The 20,674-nt window shown below is 37.4% G+C and overlaps 1 protein-coding gene across 2 annotated transcripts in view; it reads left to right on the top strand.

Annotated features, from left to right (window-relative positions):
* The window catches only part of PTCD2 (pentatricopeptide repeat domain 2), a 67,399-nt gene that overhangs the window by 12,198 nt on the left and 34,527 nt on the right, over positions 1–20,674 (top strand). For both annotated transcript variants that reach the window (XM_053701437.1, XM_053701436.1), the window contains exon 5: positions 14,612–14,690. In XM_053701437.1, coding sequence (XP_053557412.1) covers positions 14,612–14,690 — 79 coding nt within the window. The remainder of the gene's footprint in view (positions 1–14,611; positions 14,691–20,674) is intronic.

The raw sequence follows: 20,674 nt of genomic DNA, 5'->3' as shown, positions 1-20,674 counted from the left end.
GAGACCTCTCTCCTAGGTTCTCAGTGTACCGCCATCATACAGCTTGGAACGTGTTTCCACAAGCTGGAAGCTGCAGCGTGCAGCTAGGGCGTCCGTCACACACGCTCACTCCGGGGCTTTGAAGGATGACGTCAAATGTCGTGGCCGGCTTGTGAGGGGGAGCGTATGCCAGGATAGCGAAGACGGGGAAAAGGTAAGATTGCAACAATCATTCACCTCCTTGTTAGCTGAGACCTCCAGGAATCCACCAACTGCCAAAGCTCCACTGTAAGGCTCACCCATGGTCGTTCCCAATATCTGTTTATAAAATTTCCCATCATACTTAAAATAATTACGTTCCAGGACAAAACGCAATAGTTCAATAACAAAGGCTGTATGGGTGTCATATCTACTGCCTCTTTGTTTTAAATAGAAAAGGGCAGCTTCTATCCCTAATTGATGGGGGATAGAGGAATATAGCGCCTCAACATCTATTGTCACTAGTAGGGTCTTGTCTGAAAGAGCAATATCATCCAACTTACGCAATACCTCAGTGGTATCTTTCACAAATGAAGGGATGGAGGATAAGAAGGGTCTTAAATTCCAATCTACATATTTAGCTATATTTTCAAGTTGCCCTCCCTGACCGGACACAATAGGCCGGCCAGGGGGACGATTTTTATTTTTGTGTAATTTTGGGTAAAGTGTAGAAAGTCGGAATTCTGGGGAACTTAACTTTCAAAAAATCCATCTCACTATAGTTAATTATCCCCTTAGACCAAGCCTCAGTAGAATGCTGTCTAAGTCAGTGCTATATTCAGTGGTTGGGTCATAGGATAATTTTTCATAGTTCGCTATGCATGAAACCTGTCTTCGACATTCTCTTTTATAGTCTGTGGTGTTAACTACTACCACATTGCCGCCTTTATCAGACGGTTTAATCGTCAGAGATGAATCACAGGCTAACTCATGCAAAGCTCTGTGAGCGTGGTGTTTGCTCGGTCTGAGTCGGTTTGCCCCCAGAAGAGTTCCCTAGTCCTTGATACTAGGCTGTATTAACACAGCTGGACGAACAGCTCACCGCCGGGATGTGGTCCCCACCTGAATGGAAATGCCGCTAGTCTATCCGGAGAAGCAGAGCAACTTAGTGAAAACTATCTCTGCAACGGAGGAAGCAGCACCAGGATTCAGACAAATCTTGAGTTGTGAAGGGAGAGGTGAGCTGGGAATACATTTTCCACTGTGAATGTAAAGGGAGGTACCGCTCAACCGCTACTAACTGTGTTCTCTGTTTAACAATTGTTGGAGGCTTACCTGCTAAAGAGCGTTAATTTCCATGCAGCTTACTACTGTCTTTCAACTTTCTTGCTTGACTAACAACTGGCTGCTACATCACCAAGCGTCTCTATGCTGGTTTACATTTACTAGCGAAAAGATTCTGGAATCATTTATAATTTGCATGCGAAGATTTCAAGCCGGTTTGCCACTTATACACTCTGCATTTGGGACATTTTATTTGTTATAGAGTTATAGTTGAATTTTAATTTTAGTTTTTTGGTGTCTTTAATTTGAGATCATTCTTTAAAGTGGTTCAACTGAATTATGAACCAACAAGGAGGGTTAAAGGGACATAATACTCATATGCTAAATCACTTGAAACTGATGCAGTATAACTATAAAAAGCTGACAGGAAAATATCACCTGAGCATCTCTATGTAAAAAAGGAAGATATTTTACCTCACAATTTCCTCAGCTCAGCAGAGTAAGTTCTGTGTAAAAAGTTATACTCAACTGCTCCCAGCTGCAGGTGAAAAAAATAAAAAAAAAATGAAGAAATGAACAGCAGCCAATCAGCATCAGCAGTGCTGAGGTCATGAACTTTTACTGTGATCTCATGAGATTTGACTTATCTCTCATGAGATTTCATAGTAAGCTTCCTTTACCTGATTGGTGAAATAATATGAGAGTGCACGATGCTCATCCCTTCAGATGTCCCAGGACAGACACACTAAAATGCTGCTTAGAAATCCTTTACAATGGGAGGTGGCTACTGAGGAACTTTTGAGGTAAAATATCTTTCTTTTTTACATAGAGATGTTCAGGTGATATTTTCTAGTCAGCTTTTTTACAGCTATGCTGCATCACTTTCAAGTGTTTAAACATTTGGGTATTATGGCCCTTTAACACATTTACATCTGTATTAGAATTGCTCTAATAAATGTTTAACTTTCTAATTTGTGCTGACCACTGGCTTCTGTGTCTATCATTGACTTACATATTTCACCAGGGGTAACTTATATTTTGGTTCATGAGTTAGTGCCGAAATAAGTTTTTTTTTTTTATATTTTTATATATATATATTACAGTAGACTAGTAAGTTAACAAGGGCCAACCTCTTTCCAACGTCGGTAATAGGTAATGCGGAAGAAGGCTGCTTGAGACTTTGATTTGCACAGCTCTTAGTGTGTTGCACTGGCTCTGAAAAGAGCTGAATGCTGCGAGCTGCCTCCTCCTGCGTCCGCAGGCATCAGAAACCTACAAACGCACAGGCCTAGTTGGTAATCTCACACATGCATTCAGGAATAAAAAAACAAACATGCCTTTATTGTATACATTGACGAGCCATAAAGTTTTGGCTCTCACAAGAGCCTTTGTCATATGGAACAACAAGCTGTGTAAATTGAACACCCATCAACCCTTTATACCCTTACTAATTAAATGCCAAACACCTAAAGGAGCATGATCCCAGCATTCGTATACACATGATGATTAATTAACCCCTTAAAGACAGGGCCATTTTTCAATTTCTTTCCCTTAAGGACCCAGGGCTATTTTTACATTTCTGCGGTGTTTGTGTTTAGCTGTAATTTTCCTCTTACTCATTTACTGTACCCACACATATTATATATCGTTTTTCTCGCCACTAAATGGACTTTCTAAAGATACCATTATTTTCATCATATCTTATAATTTACTATTAAAAATATTATAAAATATGAGGAAAAAAACACACTTTTTCTAAATTTGACCCCCAAAATCTGTTACACATCTACAACCACCAAAAAACAACCATGCTAAATAGTTTCTAAATTTTTTCCTGAGTTTAGAAATACCCAATGTTAACATGTTCTTTGCTTTTTTTGCAAGTTATAGGGCCATAAATACAAGTAGCACTTTGCTATTTCCAAACCACTTTTTTTCAAAATTAGCGCTAGTTACATTGGAACCCAGATATCTGTCAGGAATACCTGAATATCCCTTGACATGTATATATTTTTTTTTTAGAAGACATCCCAAAGTATTGATCTAGGCCCATTTTGGTATATTTCATGCCACCATTTCACCACCAAATGCGATCAAATAAAAATAATTGTTCACTTGTTCACAAATTTTTTCACAAACTTTAGGTTTCTCACAGAAATTATTTACAAACAACTTATGCAATTATGGCATAAATGGTTGTAAATGCTTCTCTGGGATCCCCTTTGTTCAGAAATAGCAGACTTATATGGCTTTGGCGTTGCTTTTTGGTAATTAGAAGGCTGCTAAATGCCCCTGCTCAGCACACGTGTTTTATGCCCAGCAGTGAAGGGGTTAATTAGGGAGCATGTAGGGAGCTTGTAGAGTTAATTTTAGCTGTAGTGTAGTAGACAACCCAAAGTATTGATCTAGGCCCATTTTGGTATATTTAATGCCACCATTTCACCACCAAATGCGATCAAATTAAAAAAAATTTTTAAATTTTTAGCAATTTTTGGTTTCTCACTGAAATTATTTACAAACAGCTTGTGCAATTATGGCACAAATGGTTGTAAATGCTTCTCTGGGATCCCCTTTGTTCAGAAATAGCAGATATATATGGCTTTGGCGATGCTTTTTGGTAATTAGAAGGCTGCTAAATGCTGCTGCACTTCACACGTGTATTATGTCTAGCAGTGAAGGGGTTAATTAGGGATCTTGTAGGGAGCTTGCAGGGTTAATTTTAGCTTTAGTGTAGAGATCAGCCTCCCACCTGACACATCAGAACCCCTGATCCCTCCCAAACAGCTCTCTTCCCTCCCCCACCCCACAATTGTCCCCGCCATCTTAAGTACTGGCAGAAAGTCTGCCAGTACTAAAATAAAAGGTATCTTTTATTTATTTTTATTTGGCATATTTACATATGCTGCTGTGTAGGATTCCCCTTAGCCCCAAACCTCCCTGATCCCCCCAAACAGCTCTCTAACCCTCCCCCTCTACATTATTGGGAGCCATCTTGGGTACTGGCAGCTGTCTGCCAGTACCCAGTTTACAAAAAAAAATATATTTTTTTTCCCCCCCACTTTTCTGTAGTGTAGCTTCCCCCCCCCAAAGACTAAACCCCCACCCCCTCCCAGATCACTTCGATTATTTATATTAAAATGTTTATTCCCCCTCTCTCCCTCTAAATTGAAACAAACTGTTCCATAGTGTAATGGTTTCCACCTGCTCCCTCCCCGTGCATGCGCCCGCTCTCTCTCTGGCTCTCTCTGCAACGTATTGGGAAAAATGTTATTGCAGTGATGCCTCGATATCGAGGCATCACTGCAATAACCGCAAAGTGGCTGGAAGCTATCAGGATCGATTTCAACCCCAACGTCGTACAGGGTACGTCGCTGGTCTTTAAAGACCAGTTTGTGCAAGACGTACCCTGTACGACGTATGTCGTTAAGGGGTTAAAGTAAGTTTGTAATTTAAAACTATGAGTAAAACCAAAGAGGAGCATTTTGATGATTTAGAGGACTTTACCTATACAGTGGAGGGTTCAGCGCGCATTATGTGTGAGGCTGACCTACAGGAACTGTGTGGTAAAGTTTCCATTAACATAATATCACAAATTGTTAAATCTTGAGAAAAATGAAGTTGATTTGTATGTACATGCTGTTTATTTGTCAAAATACCATAAACAGATATTAATCCCACGTGGATTTAGAATTAAAAACATGCCCATTCTTGGCAGAACTAGCATTGAGTTCTGCAGAATGTGGTGTGGTATTCTGAACAAATGCTCAAATGACTTAATTTTCCTGGTTATTGAGGATGTGAATAAATTGAAACGGAAATGTTAAATTTAAGATTGAATCAATTATGAATTGTCATTTACGTATATTAACACAAGGCACCATCAATGATTCGCTTGATAAATAATTCACACTAGTGACAAAGTGTAGACAGGATCTTATTGCGTTAAAAAATAATAAATTCAATACTGCAGAGAATGATTATTGTGAAAAGAGGGTTTACAAATTGTTGTATGGAAAGGATGGTTTGACAACGTACAATGCTCACCAATAGAACAAGGAGGGTTCACTTTGAGACTATTGTCAGTAGTGGAGGAGATTCTTCTGAGGGTGAGAATTTATCTAATGAGGGAGAGCACACTTCCTTTTCACAGAAGCCCCCTTTACTCATAGGCACATGCTGGGACACATCAGGATGAGGTGAAAACATAAAAAAAAACAGGAGTCTTAAATAAAGGCCTGTGACTGTGGAGTCCTGTAAATTCTAGAGTAAGATAAAAATAAATTTTTTTTTTTTTTTTAAATCACTTTTTTTTTAATTTAAATCAGATATTTTTAATTTAAAATAGATTTATTTTTTTTTTAAATACGATTTTAGAAAATGTTTTTTGAGGAAAAATCTATCTAAATACCGTTTTCTATTTAAAGGGACATTACAGCCAAAATTGGAATGCATATGGGTGCATTTCAAAAGAAGCATTTTTGCATGTACAGTACTAACAAAATGCTTCTAGTTAAAGCTATAGCTGTTAGAAGAGTGTACTTAAAGGGACAGTATACACCAATTTTCATATAACTGCATGTAATGGACTCTACTATAAAGAATAATATGCACAGATACTGATCTAAAAATCCAGTATAAAACCTTTTAAAAACATACTTAGAAGCTTCCAGTTTAGCACTGTTGATGAGGTATTCTGGGACACCCACCGAAAGGGGCTGGGTAAACAAAAAGAGCAGACACCCCTCACCTCCCCTCTTCCCTGTATATGAAATAACAGGAGCCAGCAGGAGTCTGTAAACACATGAATACATCTGACACTGTGGGGCTTGGTTAGGAGTCTGAAAATCAACACAATGTTCTTAAAAAAAATATATAAAAACACTCCCAGATGGGTTATATAAATGGATCATCTAAAAAACATTTATGCTAAGAAAAATCTAGTGGACAATGTCTGTTTAACCCCTTAGTGACTAGACCGCTTTTCCATTTGTTGACCATTTGGGTCCAGGGCTAATAGTATTTTTACATTTATGTGGTGTTTGTGTTTAGCTGTAATTTTCCTCTTACTCATTTACTGTACCCACACATTATATACGTATTTTCTCGCCATGAAATGGACTTTCTAAAGATACCATTATTTTCATCAATTCTTATAAATTACTATAAAAAAAAATATAAAATATGATGAAAAAAAAACACTTTTTCTAACTTTGACCCCCAAAATCTGTTACACATCTACAACCACAAAAAAACAACCATGCTAAATAGTTTCTAAATTTTGTCCTGAGTTTAGAAATACCCAATGTTTACATGTTCTTTGATTTTTTTTATTTTTTGCAAGTTATAGGGCAATAAATACAAGTAGCATTTTGCTATTTCCAAACCATTTTTTTTTCTTTTTCAAAATTATCAATAGTTACATTGGAACACTGATATCTGTCAGAAATCCCTGAATTACCCTTTGACAAGTATATATTTTTTTAGTAGACAACCCAAAGTATTGATCTAGGCCCATTTTGGTATATTTCATGCCACCATTTCACCGCCAAATGCGATCAAATAAAATAAATTGTTCACTTTTTCACAAACTTTAGGTTTCACACGGAAATTATTTACAAACAGCTTGTGCAATTATGGCACAAATGGTTGTAAATTGTCAGGGATTTGTCTCTTTTCCTACTGTGCCTTTAAGGATGTCAACTCACTACCCCTATTTAAGGCTCCTCCCAACAGAACTCATTGCTTGGTAATTTGTTGCTCAGTGTGAAGCTGCTTCAGAAGAGACCTAGCCGTTTATACTACTTTGTATTCTCAACTTATTGCTCCCCATGAGTATCTGCCTATTTGAATCAACTTGCAGATACTCCTTTGTGCTTGAAGATTTGCTCCGTTTGTTCACTAAGAGATTTCTCAGTCTCTCTCCTGTAGTGAGGTTGTTCCCCTGCAGCGTGTGACGTCACGCTCCTCATTCTCCCGCCGCGGATCTCTGCCAGGCTTTCTGCGATACTCCTTGGACTTGTTGCTGTGTGGTAACTGTATCGCTATGTGTTAATATCATCTACAATATTTCTAGTCTATATATATTGCATTCTATGAACTGTGTGTATTGCTGCAACCTCATTTTTCCTTCACTTGCTATATATTGTGGAACGCTCACTTGCAGGATTTCCATATTCGCTTCAGATATCAAATATGCACTAAACCTTTTTACTGCTATTTACCATATTACAAACAAATAACTGTGACAAAGATTATTACAAAGTACCATTATTCATTATCGGATTGCATAAGCATAATTCAAACTTTACGCAATTAACCTCTATTGTGCTTGAAATGAACTGTTTGCTCTAACTTAAACTATAACTGTTTCTTCAAGTTTGCCACAGCTTATATTACTCTGATTGAACAACTCTGCAAAGTATTAATATTCATTATCAAAGTATGGTTTACAAAATGACCAGAGGTTGATTTATTCACTTATCAAAGTACTGTGTTAACTTCAGTGTGTTTGTTAAAGCCTGCTGCATAAACTATTTCCATTGCAACTCTTTTTGAATTAAGGCACCTGCACTAATTAACTCTTTCACTACTGCTGCAGTCAATCCTATAAGACTTACTCTCTTTTCTGCTTTAAGCATTTATTGTTGCGTGAAGGTTCCGGTTTCACTCAGCAACCCTGCTGTAGTGACCCTCAGATCAATGAGCATATCAGGGTTCCCTTAAGTTAAATCTGTGGGAATCCGAGGTAAGGTGTGAGACTGAGTGGTCCTGCATAAAGCAGGGGCTGTAATTGTAGTGTTCTCTAAAAACAACTAAACATATCCTTACATATTACCAAGCCTTAAAAAAAAGGAATACTACTACAGCTAAAATCATGGATGTAAGTGAACTGTCCAGGAGAGTTGGTTCTTTAGCTCAGAGTATGGATCACATGATTCAAGGCTTAAGGGATATACAACTAGAGAATCAGAGTATAATTTTTTTTATTAATGATCATCTTGCAAACAAAACTACTAATGTTGAGTCATGTCCAGAACCCATTGTTAGTCCACCTGAAAAGTTCTCTGGGGACAGAGCTATGTTTAGGGATTTCAGGAATTCCTGCACTCTGCTTTTTACTTTGAAACCTAAGTCATACCCAACTGACAGGATTAGAGTCCTAACTGTAATTTCATTTCTCAGAGGTGAGGCCAGGTCTTGGGCCAATGCTTTCTATGAAAAAAATGATCCTATCCTAAATTCACTAGAAGATTTTTTTTCTGCAATGTCTCTTTTATATGAAGATCACAATAGAAAAAATACTGCTGAAACTGCCATTAGGTCTCTAAGACCAGGCAAAAGAATGGTAGAAGACTACATTACTGAATTTAAAAGATGGGCTCCTGACACCCTGTGGAATATTCCTGCTCTACGCAATCAGTTCCGTTTGGGACTCAATGATGCAGTTAAGGATGAATTAGCAAGGGGTGTGATTCCAGAGGACTTGGATGAATTGATGACTCTCTCTATTGGCATAGATTGTCGGCTTAGGGAAAGGAAGTCAGAGAGATCCTATTCAGAGACTACCCCCAGAAGAAACCCCAATTATCATCACTCAACACCTTCCACAGTATTCACTAGACCCATAGAAGAACCCATGGATGTTGCAGTTATTAGGGGACCCTTGAGACCTGAGGAGAAAGCTAGGCGTAAGCTACTAAACCTATGTCTATACTGTGCTGAAAAGAACCATGCTGTTAGGGACTGTCCCTCTCTGATTCGGCAAAAGAAGGGTAAGACTTCGTCCAATGACCATACTGTTAATTTGGTTGACAGCATAAAATCTCATCTATCTATCTATGTCTCCCTACAGTGGTCCCATCAGAAGATAAACGTTCAGGCCATAATTGACTCTGGGGCTTCTGGGAATTTTGCTGATAACACTTTTGTTGTTAATAATCACATCCCACTAATAAAGAAGAGTGTTGCTTTAGCTATTCGTCTGGTTGACGGTTCATTCTTTAGCTCTGGTCCCATAACTCACCACACTATCCCACTCAAAGTTGTTACCCCTTCAGGACACACAGAGCTTATTTGTTTTGATGTTCTTCCTTCTTCTGTCTATCCATTAATCCTTGGACTGAATTGGTTAATAAAGCATAATCCCACTATATCGTGGTCCACAGCATCAGTAGTTTTTGATTCAAACCACTGTAAACAATCCTGTTTTGGGGTACACACACTTTGTCATATCACTGAACATAAGTTACCAGAATGTTATAGTGAATTTGCTGATGTTTTTGATAAAAAGGAGGCTGAGTCATTACCTCCACACAGAGACTATGATTGTCCTATTGATCTTATACCTGGAAGCTCCATACCATATGGACATATATATCCATTGTCACAGCCAGAATTAAATCATTTAAAAGAATATTTAGATGATAATTTGAAAAAAGGCTTTTATTAGACCTTCCACATCCTCTGCAGCTGCAGCAATGTTCTTTGTAAAAAACAAGGATGGCAGTCTTAGACCCATCATTGATTATAGGCAGTTGAACAAATGCACAAAAAAGAACAGATACCCCCTGCCCCTCATACCTGAACTTATTGAACGTTTACAAGGTGCCACAGTTTTTACTAAACTTGACCTCAGAGGTGCTACAATCTGATTAGGATGAGGGCAGGGGATGAATGGTTAACTGCATTTCGTACTAGATACGGTTTATATGAATACACTGTAATGCCCTTTGGGTTGTGCAATGCCCCAGCGACTTTTCAATGTTTTATAAATGATGTCTTTCATGATTTGTTAGATATCTGTATTGTCGTATACTTGGATGACATTTTGGTTTACTCAAATTCTCTACAGGATCACATTGTACATGTCAAACAAGTGTTGACACGTTTAAGGGCACACCGTCTTTATGCAAAGCTTGAAAAGTGTATTTTTAATACAAACACCATATCATTCCTTGGTTATTGCATCTCACCAGCTGGAATTTCAATGGAGTCAAGCAAAGTAGAAGCTATCACTAATTGGCCTATTCCTCGTAATAAAAAAGATATTCAAAGATTCCTTGGCTTTGCAAACTTTTATAGAAAGTTCATTAAAGACTTTTCACTTATTGTTAGACCTCTCACTACGTTAACACGTAAGCAAGTTAAGTTTGTATGGAATCAAGATGCTGATCATTCCTTCAATACTCTAAAAACTAAATTTGTTTCAGCCCCTATTTTACAGTTTCCAGATCCCACATGTCAATTTACGCTAGAAGTTGATGCTTCTGAGTTTGCTGTGGGGGCTGTTTTATCTCAAAGACGTTCTGAAAAAGAACCTTTACATCCTGTCTCCTACTATTCTAGAACTATGAGTTCAGCAGAGATTAACTATGGAATCGGTGATAAGGAACTTCTCGCAATCAAATCGGCATTGGAGTTCTTGCGACACCTCCTAGAGGGTGCAACATATCCAATCACCATCTATACCGATCACCGTAATTTAGAATATCTAAAATCAAACAAGACCCTCACTGCTCGTCAGGTTCGATGGAGTTTGTTCTTCTCTCGTTTTGATTACGTCATTACTTATAGACCAGGTTCAAAAAATATGAAAGCTGATGCTCTTTCTAGAAAAGACCCTCGTCCTACTGATGTGGTTTCTCCTTCATCTATCATACCTCCGGATAGAATTATTTGTTTAACAACTGAGTTTAAAACCATCTTACAAGAACATCTGAAGGATGATTCATCTTTGGGTCATTTGGATGTACTAAAACATTCCGACAACTTATACTATCATGGCACTTTATTGTATATACCTCCTTCTCTCAGGAATGAGATACTTACCTCTGCTCACGACTCTTTATTGGCTGGTCATCCTGGAGTTCATAGAACTGCTCATTTGATTAAAAGGAATTACTGGTGGCCAAAGATGAATGATACTATTAAACAGTATATTGATTCCTGTATGGTATGTACAACTAAGAAACATCAGCATAAGAGTCCTTATGGTTACCTTCTCTCTTTACCAGTACCAGACAGACCCTGGGCAGCGATTGCTATGGATTTTGTTGTTGATCTGCCCTCGTCAGCTAATTATAATACTATATTGGTAGTAGTGGACTTATTCTCTAAAATGGCTCATTTCCTTCCACATAGAGGATTGCCTACGTCTTCAGAAACTGCTTCACTATTTTTGAATCACATTGTAAAACTACATGGTTTACCTGAAACAATCACCACAGATAGAGGTACGCAATTCACCTCGAGGTTTTGGAATCAATTGTGTTCCTCTCTTAACATTACTAAACGTTTGAGTACCGCTTATCATCCACAAACGAATGGACAAACAGAAAGAGCAAATCAAACATTAGAGCAGTACCTTCGTTGCTACTGCACTCAACAACAAGATAACTGGCATTCTCTACTTGCTACTGCTGAATTTGCTCATAATAATGCCGTAAATTCATCAACTAAAATGACACCATTTTATATCAATTATGGATTTCATCCCTCATACTATCCAAATCAGATCAACAATTCCGACATGCCTATAGTTAATGATCTTGTTAATACCATTGCTACCAATTTCTCATCATTGAAACAAGTTTTACTAGAAGCCCAGGCTGTTCAGAAACATCACTACGACCTACGTAGATCCAAGCCTCCAGATTACAAGATTGGTGACAAAGTTTGGTTAAGCACTAAACATTTACGCTTACAAGTTCCATCTAAAAAACTGGCTTCCCTATATTTAGGGCCTTATCCGATACAAAAGATCATCAATGTTAATGCCGTAACACTTAAACTACCAGATTCCATGAAGATACATCCCACATTCCACTTCTCTCTTTTGAAACCTTACAGTGCAATCAGAGATTCAACTCAAAATGAGACGGTGGATCCTACAGTCACTGATGGCATGGAATATGAGATTGAGTCTATCATAGACTCTCGTTATCATCGTAATCAACTTCAGTATCTTGTCAGTTGGAAGGGATTTGGTCCTGAGGAGGACTCTAGGGAGCCTTCCAATAATGTCTCTGCACCACGTCTTGTCTCTTTGTTTCATCGTAGACAATCTGATCGTCCTGGTCCTTGATCCGCGGAGCGGCTCCTTGGGGGGGGTGTCCTGTCAGGGATTTGTCTCTTTTCCTACTGTGCCTTTAAGGATGTCAACTCACTACCCCTATTTAAGGCTCCTCCCAACAGAACTCATTGCTTGGTAATTTGTTGCTCAGTGTGAAGCTGCTTCAGAAGAGACCTAGCCGTTTATACTACTTTGTATTCTCAACTTATTGCTCCCCATGAGTATCTGCCTATTTGAATCAACTTGCAGATACTCCTTTGTGCTTGAAGATTTGCTCCGTTTGTTCACTAAGAGATTTCTCAGTCTCTCTCCTGTAGTGAGGTTGTTCCCCTGCAGCGTGTGATGTCACGCTCCTCTTTCTCCCGCCGCGGATCTCTGCCAGGCTTTCTGCGATACTCCTTGGACTTGTTGCTGTGTGGTAACTGTATCGCTATGTGCTAATATCATCTACAATATTTCTAGTCTATATATATATTGCATTCTATGAACTGTGTGTATTGCTGCAACCTCATTTTTCCTTCACTTGCTATATATTGTGGAACGCTCACTTGCAGGATTTCCATATTCGCTTCAGATATCAAATATGCACTAAACCTTTTTACTGCTATTTACCATATTACAAACAAATAACTGTGACAAAGATTATTACAAAGTACCATTATTCATTATCGGATTGCATAAGCATAATTCAAACTTTACGCAATTAACCTCTATTGTGCTTGAAATGAACTGTTTGCTCTAACTTAAACTATAACTGTTTCTTCAAGTTTGCCACAGCTTATATTACTCTGATTGAACAACTCTGCAAAGTATTAATATTCATTATCAAAGTATGGTTTACAAAATGACCAGAGGTTGATTTATTCACTTATCAAAGTACTGTGTTAACTTCAGTGTGTTTGTTAAAGCCTGCTGCATAAACTATTTCCATTGCAACTCTTTTTGAATTAAGGCACCTGCACTAATTAACTCTTTCACTACTGCTGCAGTCAATCCTATAAGACTTACTCTCTTTTCTGCTTTAAGCATTTATTGTTGCGTGAAGGTTCCGGTTTCACTCAGCAACCCTGCTGTAGTGACCCTCAGATCAATGAGCATATCAGGGTTCCCTTAAGTTAAATCTGTGGGAATCCGAGGTAAGGTGTGAGACTGAGTGGTCCTGCATAAAGCAGGGGCTGTAATTGTAGTGTTCTCTAAAAACAACTAAACGTATCCTTACATAAATGCTTCTCTGGGATCCCCTTTGTTCAGAAATAGCAGACATATATGTCTTTGGCATTGCTTTTTGTTAATTAGAAGGCCGCTAAATGCCGCTGCTCACCACACTTATATTATGCCCAGCAGTGAAGGGGTTAATTAGGTAGCTGGTAGGGTTAATTTTAGCTTTAGTGTAGAGATCAGCCTCCCACCTGACATATCAAACCTGCACAGGATCCCGCCTCCCTCTGACGAAGATCCACCATCGATGGCCTCCCACCCACCAACCATCGGCACCATCAATGGCCGATGCAGAGAGGGCCACAGAGTGTCTCTCTCTGCATCGGATGCCTAAAAAATGTTATTGCACGATGCCTCAATATCGAGGCATCACTGCAATAACATAAAAGCGGCTGGAAGCGATCACAATCGCTTCCAGCGCTTTAAACTCCAGAGGACGTGTCAGGCATGTCCTTGGTCATTAACTGACACTAAAATGAGGATGTGCCTGACACGTCCTTGGTCGTAAGGGGTTAAAGGGACATGAAACCCACATTTTTTTTATTGCATGATTCAGATAGAGAATACAATTTGAAGCAACTTTCAAATTTAATTCTATTATATAATTTGCTTCATTCTGTATATAACTCTTGTTGAAGAAATAGCAATTCTCAATTCCTGAATTTTCATCTCTAGCCTCAAATTTAAATTATAGGAAAACATATACTAATTTAAATAATCAAAATGCTGTGCAAAGTTTTTTTCATTATGTATAATTGTGGGAAAGGAGTAAGAGGACAGGCATATCTTTATAATGTTTCTGGTGAAAAAGCAGGAGGTTTTGGAAAATGATTTTAGGTGTAAGGCAAGTGATAGTCAAGTTTTATGGTCAAATTGAAGGCTCACTGTACTTGAATGTATTATGGTATCCATAATTTTTATATCAGCAGTAGTAATAAGTCCTGATTGTGGTGGCAATATTAGTTCTGTTTTTGATCTCTTTATTAATAAACAAGTGTGTGTGTATATGCATATGTGTGTGTATATATTTATTTTATTATTTTTTGTGTATTTTTTAAGTACTTTTTTTCTTTTCTTTAGTCATTGGGCGGTTTCTTTTCAGATTGCACATCATATAATATATTGATGGACATGCTGTTTACCAAAGGCCAATATGAAAGTGAGTATTCTGATGTCAAAGGATTATGTCATACTGGTACTCAAATGCACTAATAAGAGTTAATATTTTGATCAAGAAATAATCATAAGAGCTGGAAGAGGGGGGCACTGGGATTACCATAGGGGGGCACTAGTAGGAAAGGAGTGGAAAAGGATCATAGTGAGCCCATCAGAGCATAATTATTGTAATTTGATGTGCTTTATCCTAGATGTACAAAGTAGAACAACTGTATTTCTTTGTAATTTAAAGGGACAGTCAAGTCCCAAAAAAACTTTCATGTTTCAAATAGGGCATGTAATTTTAAACAACTTTCCAATTTACTTTTATCACCAATTTTGCTTTGTACTCTTGGTATTCTTAGTTGAAAGCTAAACCTAGGAGGTTCATATGCTAATTTCTTAGACCTTGAAGGCCGCCTCTAATCTAAATTCATTTCATGCATGTGAATTTACCATGGAGACAGCTCTTTTGGCTAAAGTGCAAGTCTGTCAAAAGAACTGAAATAAGGGGGCAGTCTGCTGAGGCTTAGATACAAGGTCATTACAGAGGTAAAACGTGTATAATTATAACTGTGTTGGTTATGCAAAACTGGGGAATTGGTAATTAAGGGATTATCTATCTTTTAAAACGACAAAAATTCTAGTGTTGACTGTCCCTTTAAGTTTTACTGCTCTTTGCCTTCAAGGCTTTTTATTCTTTAATAGTTCAGGTTTATCTGCAGCTTACACTTTCTCTCTCTACAATAAATTGCATTCTGTGCTCTCTCAATTTTTAGTGGGCTTTATGCAAATTTTGATTTTACATCTTCATCAATGGTTTTTATTAAAAAATCTAAGGGAAAATTTAAAGCTACCTATCATTTCGTTCCTTTCGTCAGAATAGAGAACAGAAAACTACTCCCTCCCCTAAAGCCTCTGGCTCAAATTATAGACCATATCCGAATTGGAATAAATTCAATCTGTATAATAAATCAATCCAGCCACTAAGCCTGCATGAAGGTGCGGTCCCCAATCCAGTTCTTCTTGTGGGGGCAGACTAAAACTGTTTCAAAATTTTTGGGCCACTCTGTCCAAAATCAGTGGATTTAGAATATTTTTTTTCAGCGGTATTGAATTGGACTTAGAATAACACCTCCCATGGGAAGATTCTTTCTCATCCATGTTCCAAAATACCCAGTAAAGGCTCAAGGATTTCTGAAATGTGTTGCAGAGCTAAACCTCTTGGGGGTAATTGTCCCAGTTCCTCTACAGGAACAGGGGTTGGGTTTTTATTCAAATCTTTTCATTGTCCCCAAGAAGGAAAATTCTTTCAGACCAATTTTGGATCTGAAAACTTTAGATAGTCCCAACTTTGAATTGGTGACTATTCTGCCCTTTGTTCAGCAAGGTCACTTTATGTCCACAATAGACTTACAGGATGCTTTCCTTCACATCCCAATCCACCCAGATCATTATCGATATCTGAGATTATCTTTTCAAGACAAACTTTACCAATTTAACGCTCTTCCATTTGGCCTAGCAACAGCTCCGAGAATATTCTCAAAGGTTCTCGGTGCCTTTCTATCTGTAATCAGAGAGCAGGGTATTGCAGTGTTTCAATATTGGGGCAATATCTTGGTATTAGCTCAATCTTTTAATTTGTCGTTTCTTCAAAAACATAATTGGAGGATCAATTTACCAAAGAGTTTCTTGATTCCTCCAACAAGGTCACCTTTTTAGGTTTCCAGATAAATTCAGTGCCTTTGACTTTATCCCTAACAGAAGAGAGACAATTGAAATTGGTTTCAGCTTGTCCAAACCTTCAATCTCTATCATTCCCTTCAGTGTCCATGTGTATGGAAGTTTTAGGTCTCATGATTGCAGCATTGGACGCGATCCCCTTTGCTCGTTTTTACATGAGACCTCTACAACTTTGTATGATATACTTATGGTGCAAGGATTACACTCCGATATCACAACTGATATTCTTAAATCCCAATGCTCAACTTTCTCTGACTTGGTGGTTAATCCACCAATTCTTTTCTTCAAGGGGCCTCTTTTTTTTGTTCGTCCTACCTGGTCTGTGAGCACAGGTTGAAGCGCTTTCTTGGGGTCTCTGACAGCACAAAGAGTTTGGAATCATTGAGTGGCGAGGTTACCAATCAATATCCTGGAACTTCGTACTCTATTGAGCTTTTCAGACTTGGCCTCTATTAAAGAGAGAACCTTACATTTGCTTTCAGACAGACAATATCACAACAGTAGCATATGTCAATCATCAAGGGGGGCCTCGTAGTCTCCTAGCAATGAAATAAGTATTTCAAATACTTTCTTGGGCGGACTCCAACTCTTGTCTAATCACTGCGATTCATATCCCATGTGTAGACAACTGGCAAGCAGATTATCTCAGCCGTCAATCTCTACAACCGGGGGAGTGGTCTCTCCATCCAGATATGTTCTATCAAATTGTACAGATGTGGAGCCCTCCAGAAATAGAGCTGATGGCCTCTCGTCTGAACAAGAAACTTTCCAGGGATCCTCAGCCGGAAATGTTAGATGCTCTAGCAGTACCTTGGTCTTTCCAGCCTGCTTACATTTTTTGCCCTCTGGTTCTACTTCCAAGAGTGATCTCAAAAATCATAATGAAGCAAACGTATGTGTTTCTGATAGCCCCAGCGTGTCCTCACAGGATTTAGAATGCGGATCATGTCCAGTTGTCTGCCTTGGCCTCTTCCTCTAAGGCCAGACCTTCTATCTCAAGCTCCTTTCTGCCATCCAGATCTCAAATCTGTAAACGTAATATGGAAATTGAGCGTTTAGTCCTCAGTCATAGAGTTTTCTCTGACTCTGTGATTAACACTATGATTTAGGCTTGCAAGCCTGTCTCAAGGAAGATTTACCACAAGGCTTGGAAAACATAAATTTCATGGTGCTCTTCTCATGATTATTCCTGGCATTCTTTTCGACTTCCTAGGATTCTTAAGTTTCTTCAGGATGGTTTGGATAAAAGTTTGTCTGCCAATACTTTGAAAGGACAAATCTCTGCTCTTTCTGTTTTATTTCACAGAAAGATTGCTAATCTTCCTGATAGTCGCTGTTTTGTTCAGGCTTTAATTTGTATTAAACCTGTCATTATATCTATTTCTCCTCCTTGGATTCTAAATCGTGTATTAAATATAATACAGGCTCCTCCTTTTGAGCCTATGCATTCTTTGGACATTAAACTACTTTCTTGGAAAGTGTTGTTTCTCTTGGCTTTCTCTTCTGCTAGAAGAGTTTCTGAATTGTCTGCTCTCTTGTGAGTCTCCTTATCTGATTTTTCCATCAAGATAAAGCAGTTTTGCAGAATTCTTTCAAATTTTTCCATAAAGTTGTGAATTCTAACAACATTAATAGGGAAATTATTGTTTCTTCTTTGTGTCCTATTCCTATGAATACTCTTGTAAGATCTTTACACTCTTTAGATGTTGTAAGAGCTTTAAAGTTGATGCTACTAAGTATTTCAGACAAATTTCTTGTTCTAGAAAAGGTCAGAAAGCCCCTGCTATTTCTTTAGCATTTTGATTGAAACTTTTGATTCACAAGGCTTATTTAGAGGCGGGCCAGTCTCCGCCTCAGAGAATTACAGCTCATTCTACAAGATCAGTTGCCACATCTTGGGTTTTTAAGAATGAAGCTTCAGTTGATCAAATTTGCAAAGCAGCCACTTGGTCTTCTTTGCACACCTTTACTACATTTTGATCATTTTGATGTTTATGCTTCTTAGGAAGCAGCTTTTGGTAGAAAGGCTCTTCAGGCAGCTGTTTTGATTCTAGTGCCTATATTTTTTTTTTATTTTTTTTTATTTAAAAAAAAAGACTTTACTTTTGGTTTTAATTTCTCAGTGAAAATAGCTGTTTTTCATTTTATCCCTCCTTTTATTGTTACTCGTGGACTTCCACATCTTGGGTATTATATCCCATCAGTAACAAGCTCGTGGACTCTCGCCACCTATATGAAAGAAAACATAATTTATTTAAGAACTAAATAAATTAATTTATTTCATGGTGGCGAGAGTCCACGAGGCCCACCCATTTTTGGGGTTTATGATTATTTTTTTTTCTATGAAAGCAATCTTTATTCCTGCTCCTTTTTTATGCTTTTACTCTAAATACACCTCACCAACTTGGCTATATGTTAAACTGAGTTATGAGTGAGGTGGGAGGCGTATTTATAGGCATTTAAGGTTTGGGAAACTTTGCCTCCTCCTGGTATCCCATCAGTACCAAGCTTGTGGACTCTTGCCACCATGAAATAAATTCATTTATATGGTAAGTTCTTACATAAATTGTTTTGCGCCAAAAAACATTTTGTGCTACAAAATCCCCATCTAGTGATTAAAATTAAAAATTACAAATATATATATATATTTAACACAGAAAATGTGTTTTGTACATACTTGTATAAAAATTAAAACAATCTATATACAAAAAAATCTTAAAATTTGGATTGAAGAAAGACTCAAATTGAAAATATTAGAAAAATATTGTCCAAGAGCTCTTGTCATTACGGAAATGCAGAAGTTAATAAATGAAAAAATAGCTGTTGAAATTAAACCTTAAAAAAGAAAAGGTGAAAAGCTAGTTTTTGTTTCAACTTATAGTGATTTGAGGTCATACATATTTTAAAAAACTATAGATTGCAACACAAACAGTGCTTTTAAGGATTATCCCATGCCTGCCTAGAAGAAGAAAAAAAAATCTTAAAGAAATTTTGGTTAAAGCAGTTGTTGGAAGTAGTAGACATTCAATAAAGAGAACTATTGGTTTAACCAGGGCAGGTTGTTCTCCTGGTCTTAGATGCAACACTTGTAATTCCATGATTTTTTTTTTTTTGATTTTTTTTTTTTTTTATTTATTTTTTTTGTATCATCCGACATAAGGTAAAAAAAAAATAATTCAAAATTAAAGAGTATTTGACTTCTAGGGCCACATTTGTGGTATATTAAATGAATTGTCCATGTGGTTTAGTATAAATAGGAGAGACATGCGGGGAAGTCCGTAAAAGAATAAACAAACATAAATCTAATATTAGCTGTAGAAATAAAGAGGCCTCAGTTGGTTCAATTTTTTTTACTTTGGGACACAAAAATGAGGGAAATGTACTGAATTAACAAATTGGAAACCCTCACCCCTAAAGGGCTTAAAGGGACACTGAACCCAATTTTTTTTCTTTCGTGATTCAGATAGAGCATGCAATTTTAAGCAACTTTCTAATTTACTCCTATTATCATATTTTCTTTATTTGAAAAGCAAGATTGTAAGTTTAGATGCCGGCCCATTTTTGGTGAACAACCTGGGTTGTTCTAGCTGATTGTTGAATAAAATCACCCACCAATAAACAAGTGCTATCCAGGGTTCTCAACCAAAAATAGCTTAGATGCCTTCTTTTTCAAATAAAGATAGCAAGAGAACAAAGAAAAATTTATAATAGGAGTAAATTAGAAAGTTGCTTAAAATTGCATGCTTTATCTAAATCATGAAATAAAAAATTTGGGTTCAGTGTCCCTTTAATCATGTTTTTCTCATAACATTTTCATTTGGAGTCTTTCTTCATTCCAAATTTTTAAGATTTTTTTGTATGTAGATTAGGTTTTCATTTTTTGTAAGTTTTGTGTTAAAATATATATATACTTGTAATTTTTCATTTTAACCACTAGATGGGGCTATTGTAGCACTGGATATTTTTTTGGTGCAAAAAAAAACCCACACAAACAAGCTTTGTATGTAAACATACATCACTAAGGCCCTTCAATAGTTCTGTACGTTTTGAAAGAAGGAATAGCTGGAATTCATATTTAATTGTTAGAAAACTCTCTTGCACGGTGACTATCAACATTAAAAAGCTGGTAGCAGACAACACAGTTTTAATTAAGCCACAGTTTGTAACTTTATTAGGGGTTGTGCACTGCTGGTCTGAATATCATTTTTACATACATAGTAAAACAACTTTGCAATATGCTTTCTT

This window comes from Bombina bombina, chromosome 2 (genome assembly GCF_027579735.1).
Source record: "Bombina bombina isolate aBomBom1 chromosome 2, aBomBom1.pri, whole genome shotgun sequence".
Classification (NCBI taxonomy): domain Eukaryota; kingdom Metazoa; phylum Chordata; class Amphibia; order Anura; family Bombinatoridae; genus Bombina; species Bombina bombina.
The sequence above is the reverse complement of the archived record's forward strand: the minus strand, read 5'-3'. Positions and strand labels throughout refer to the sequence as shown.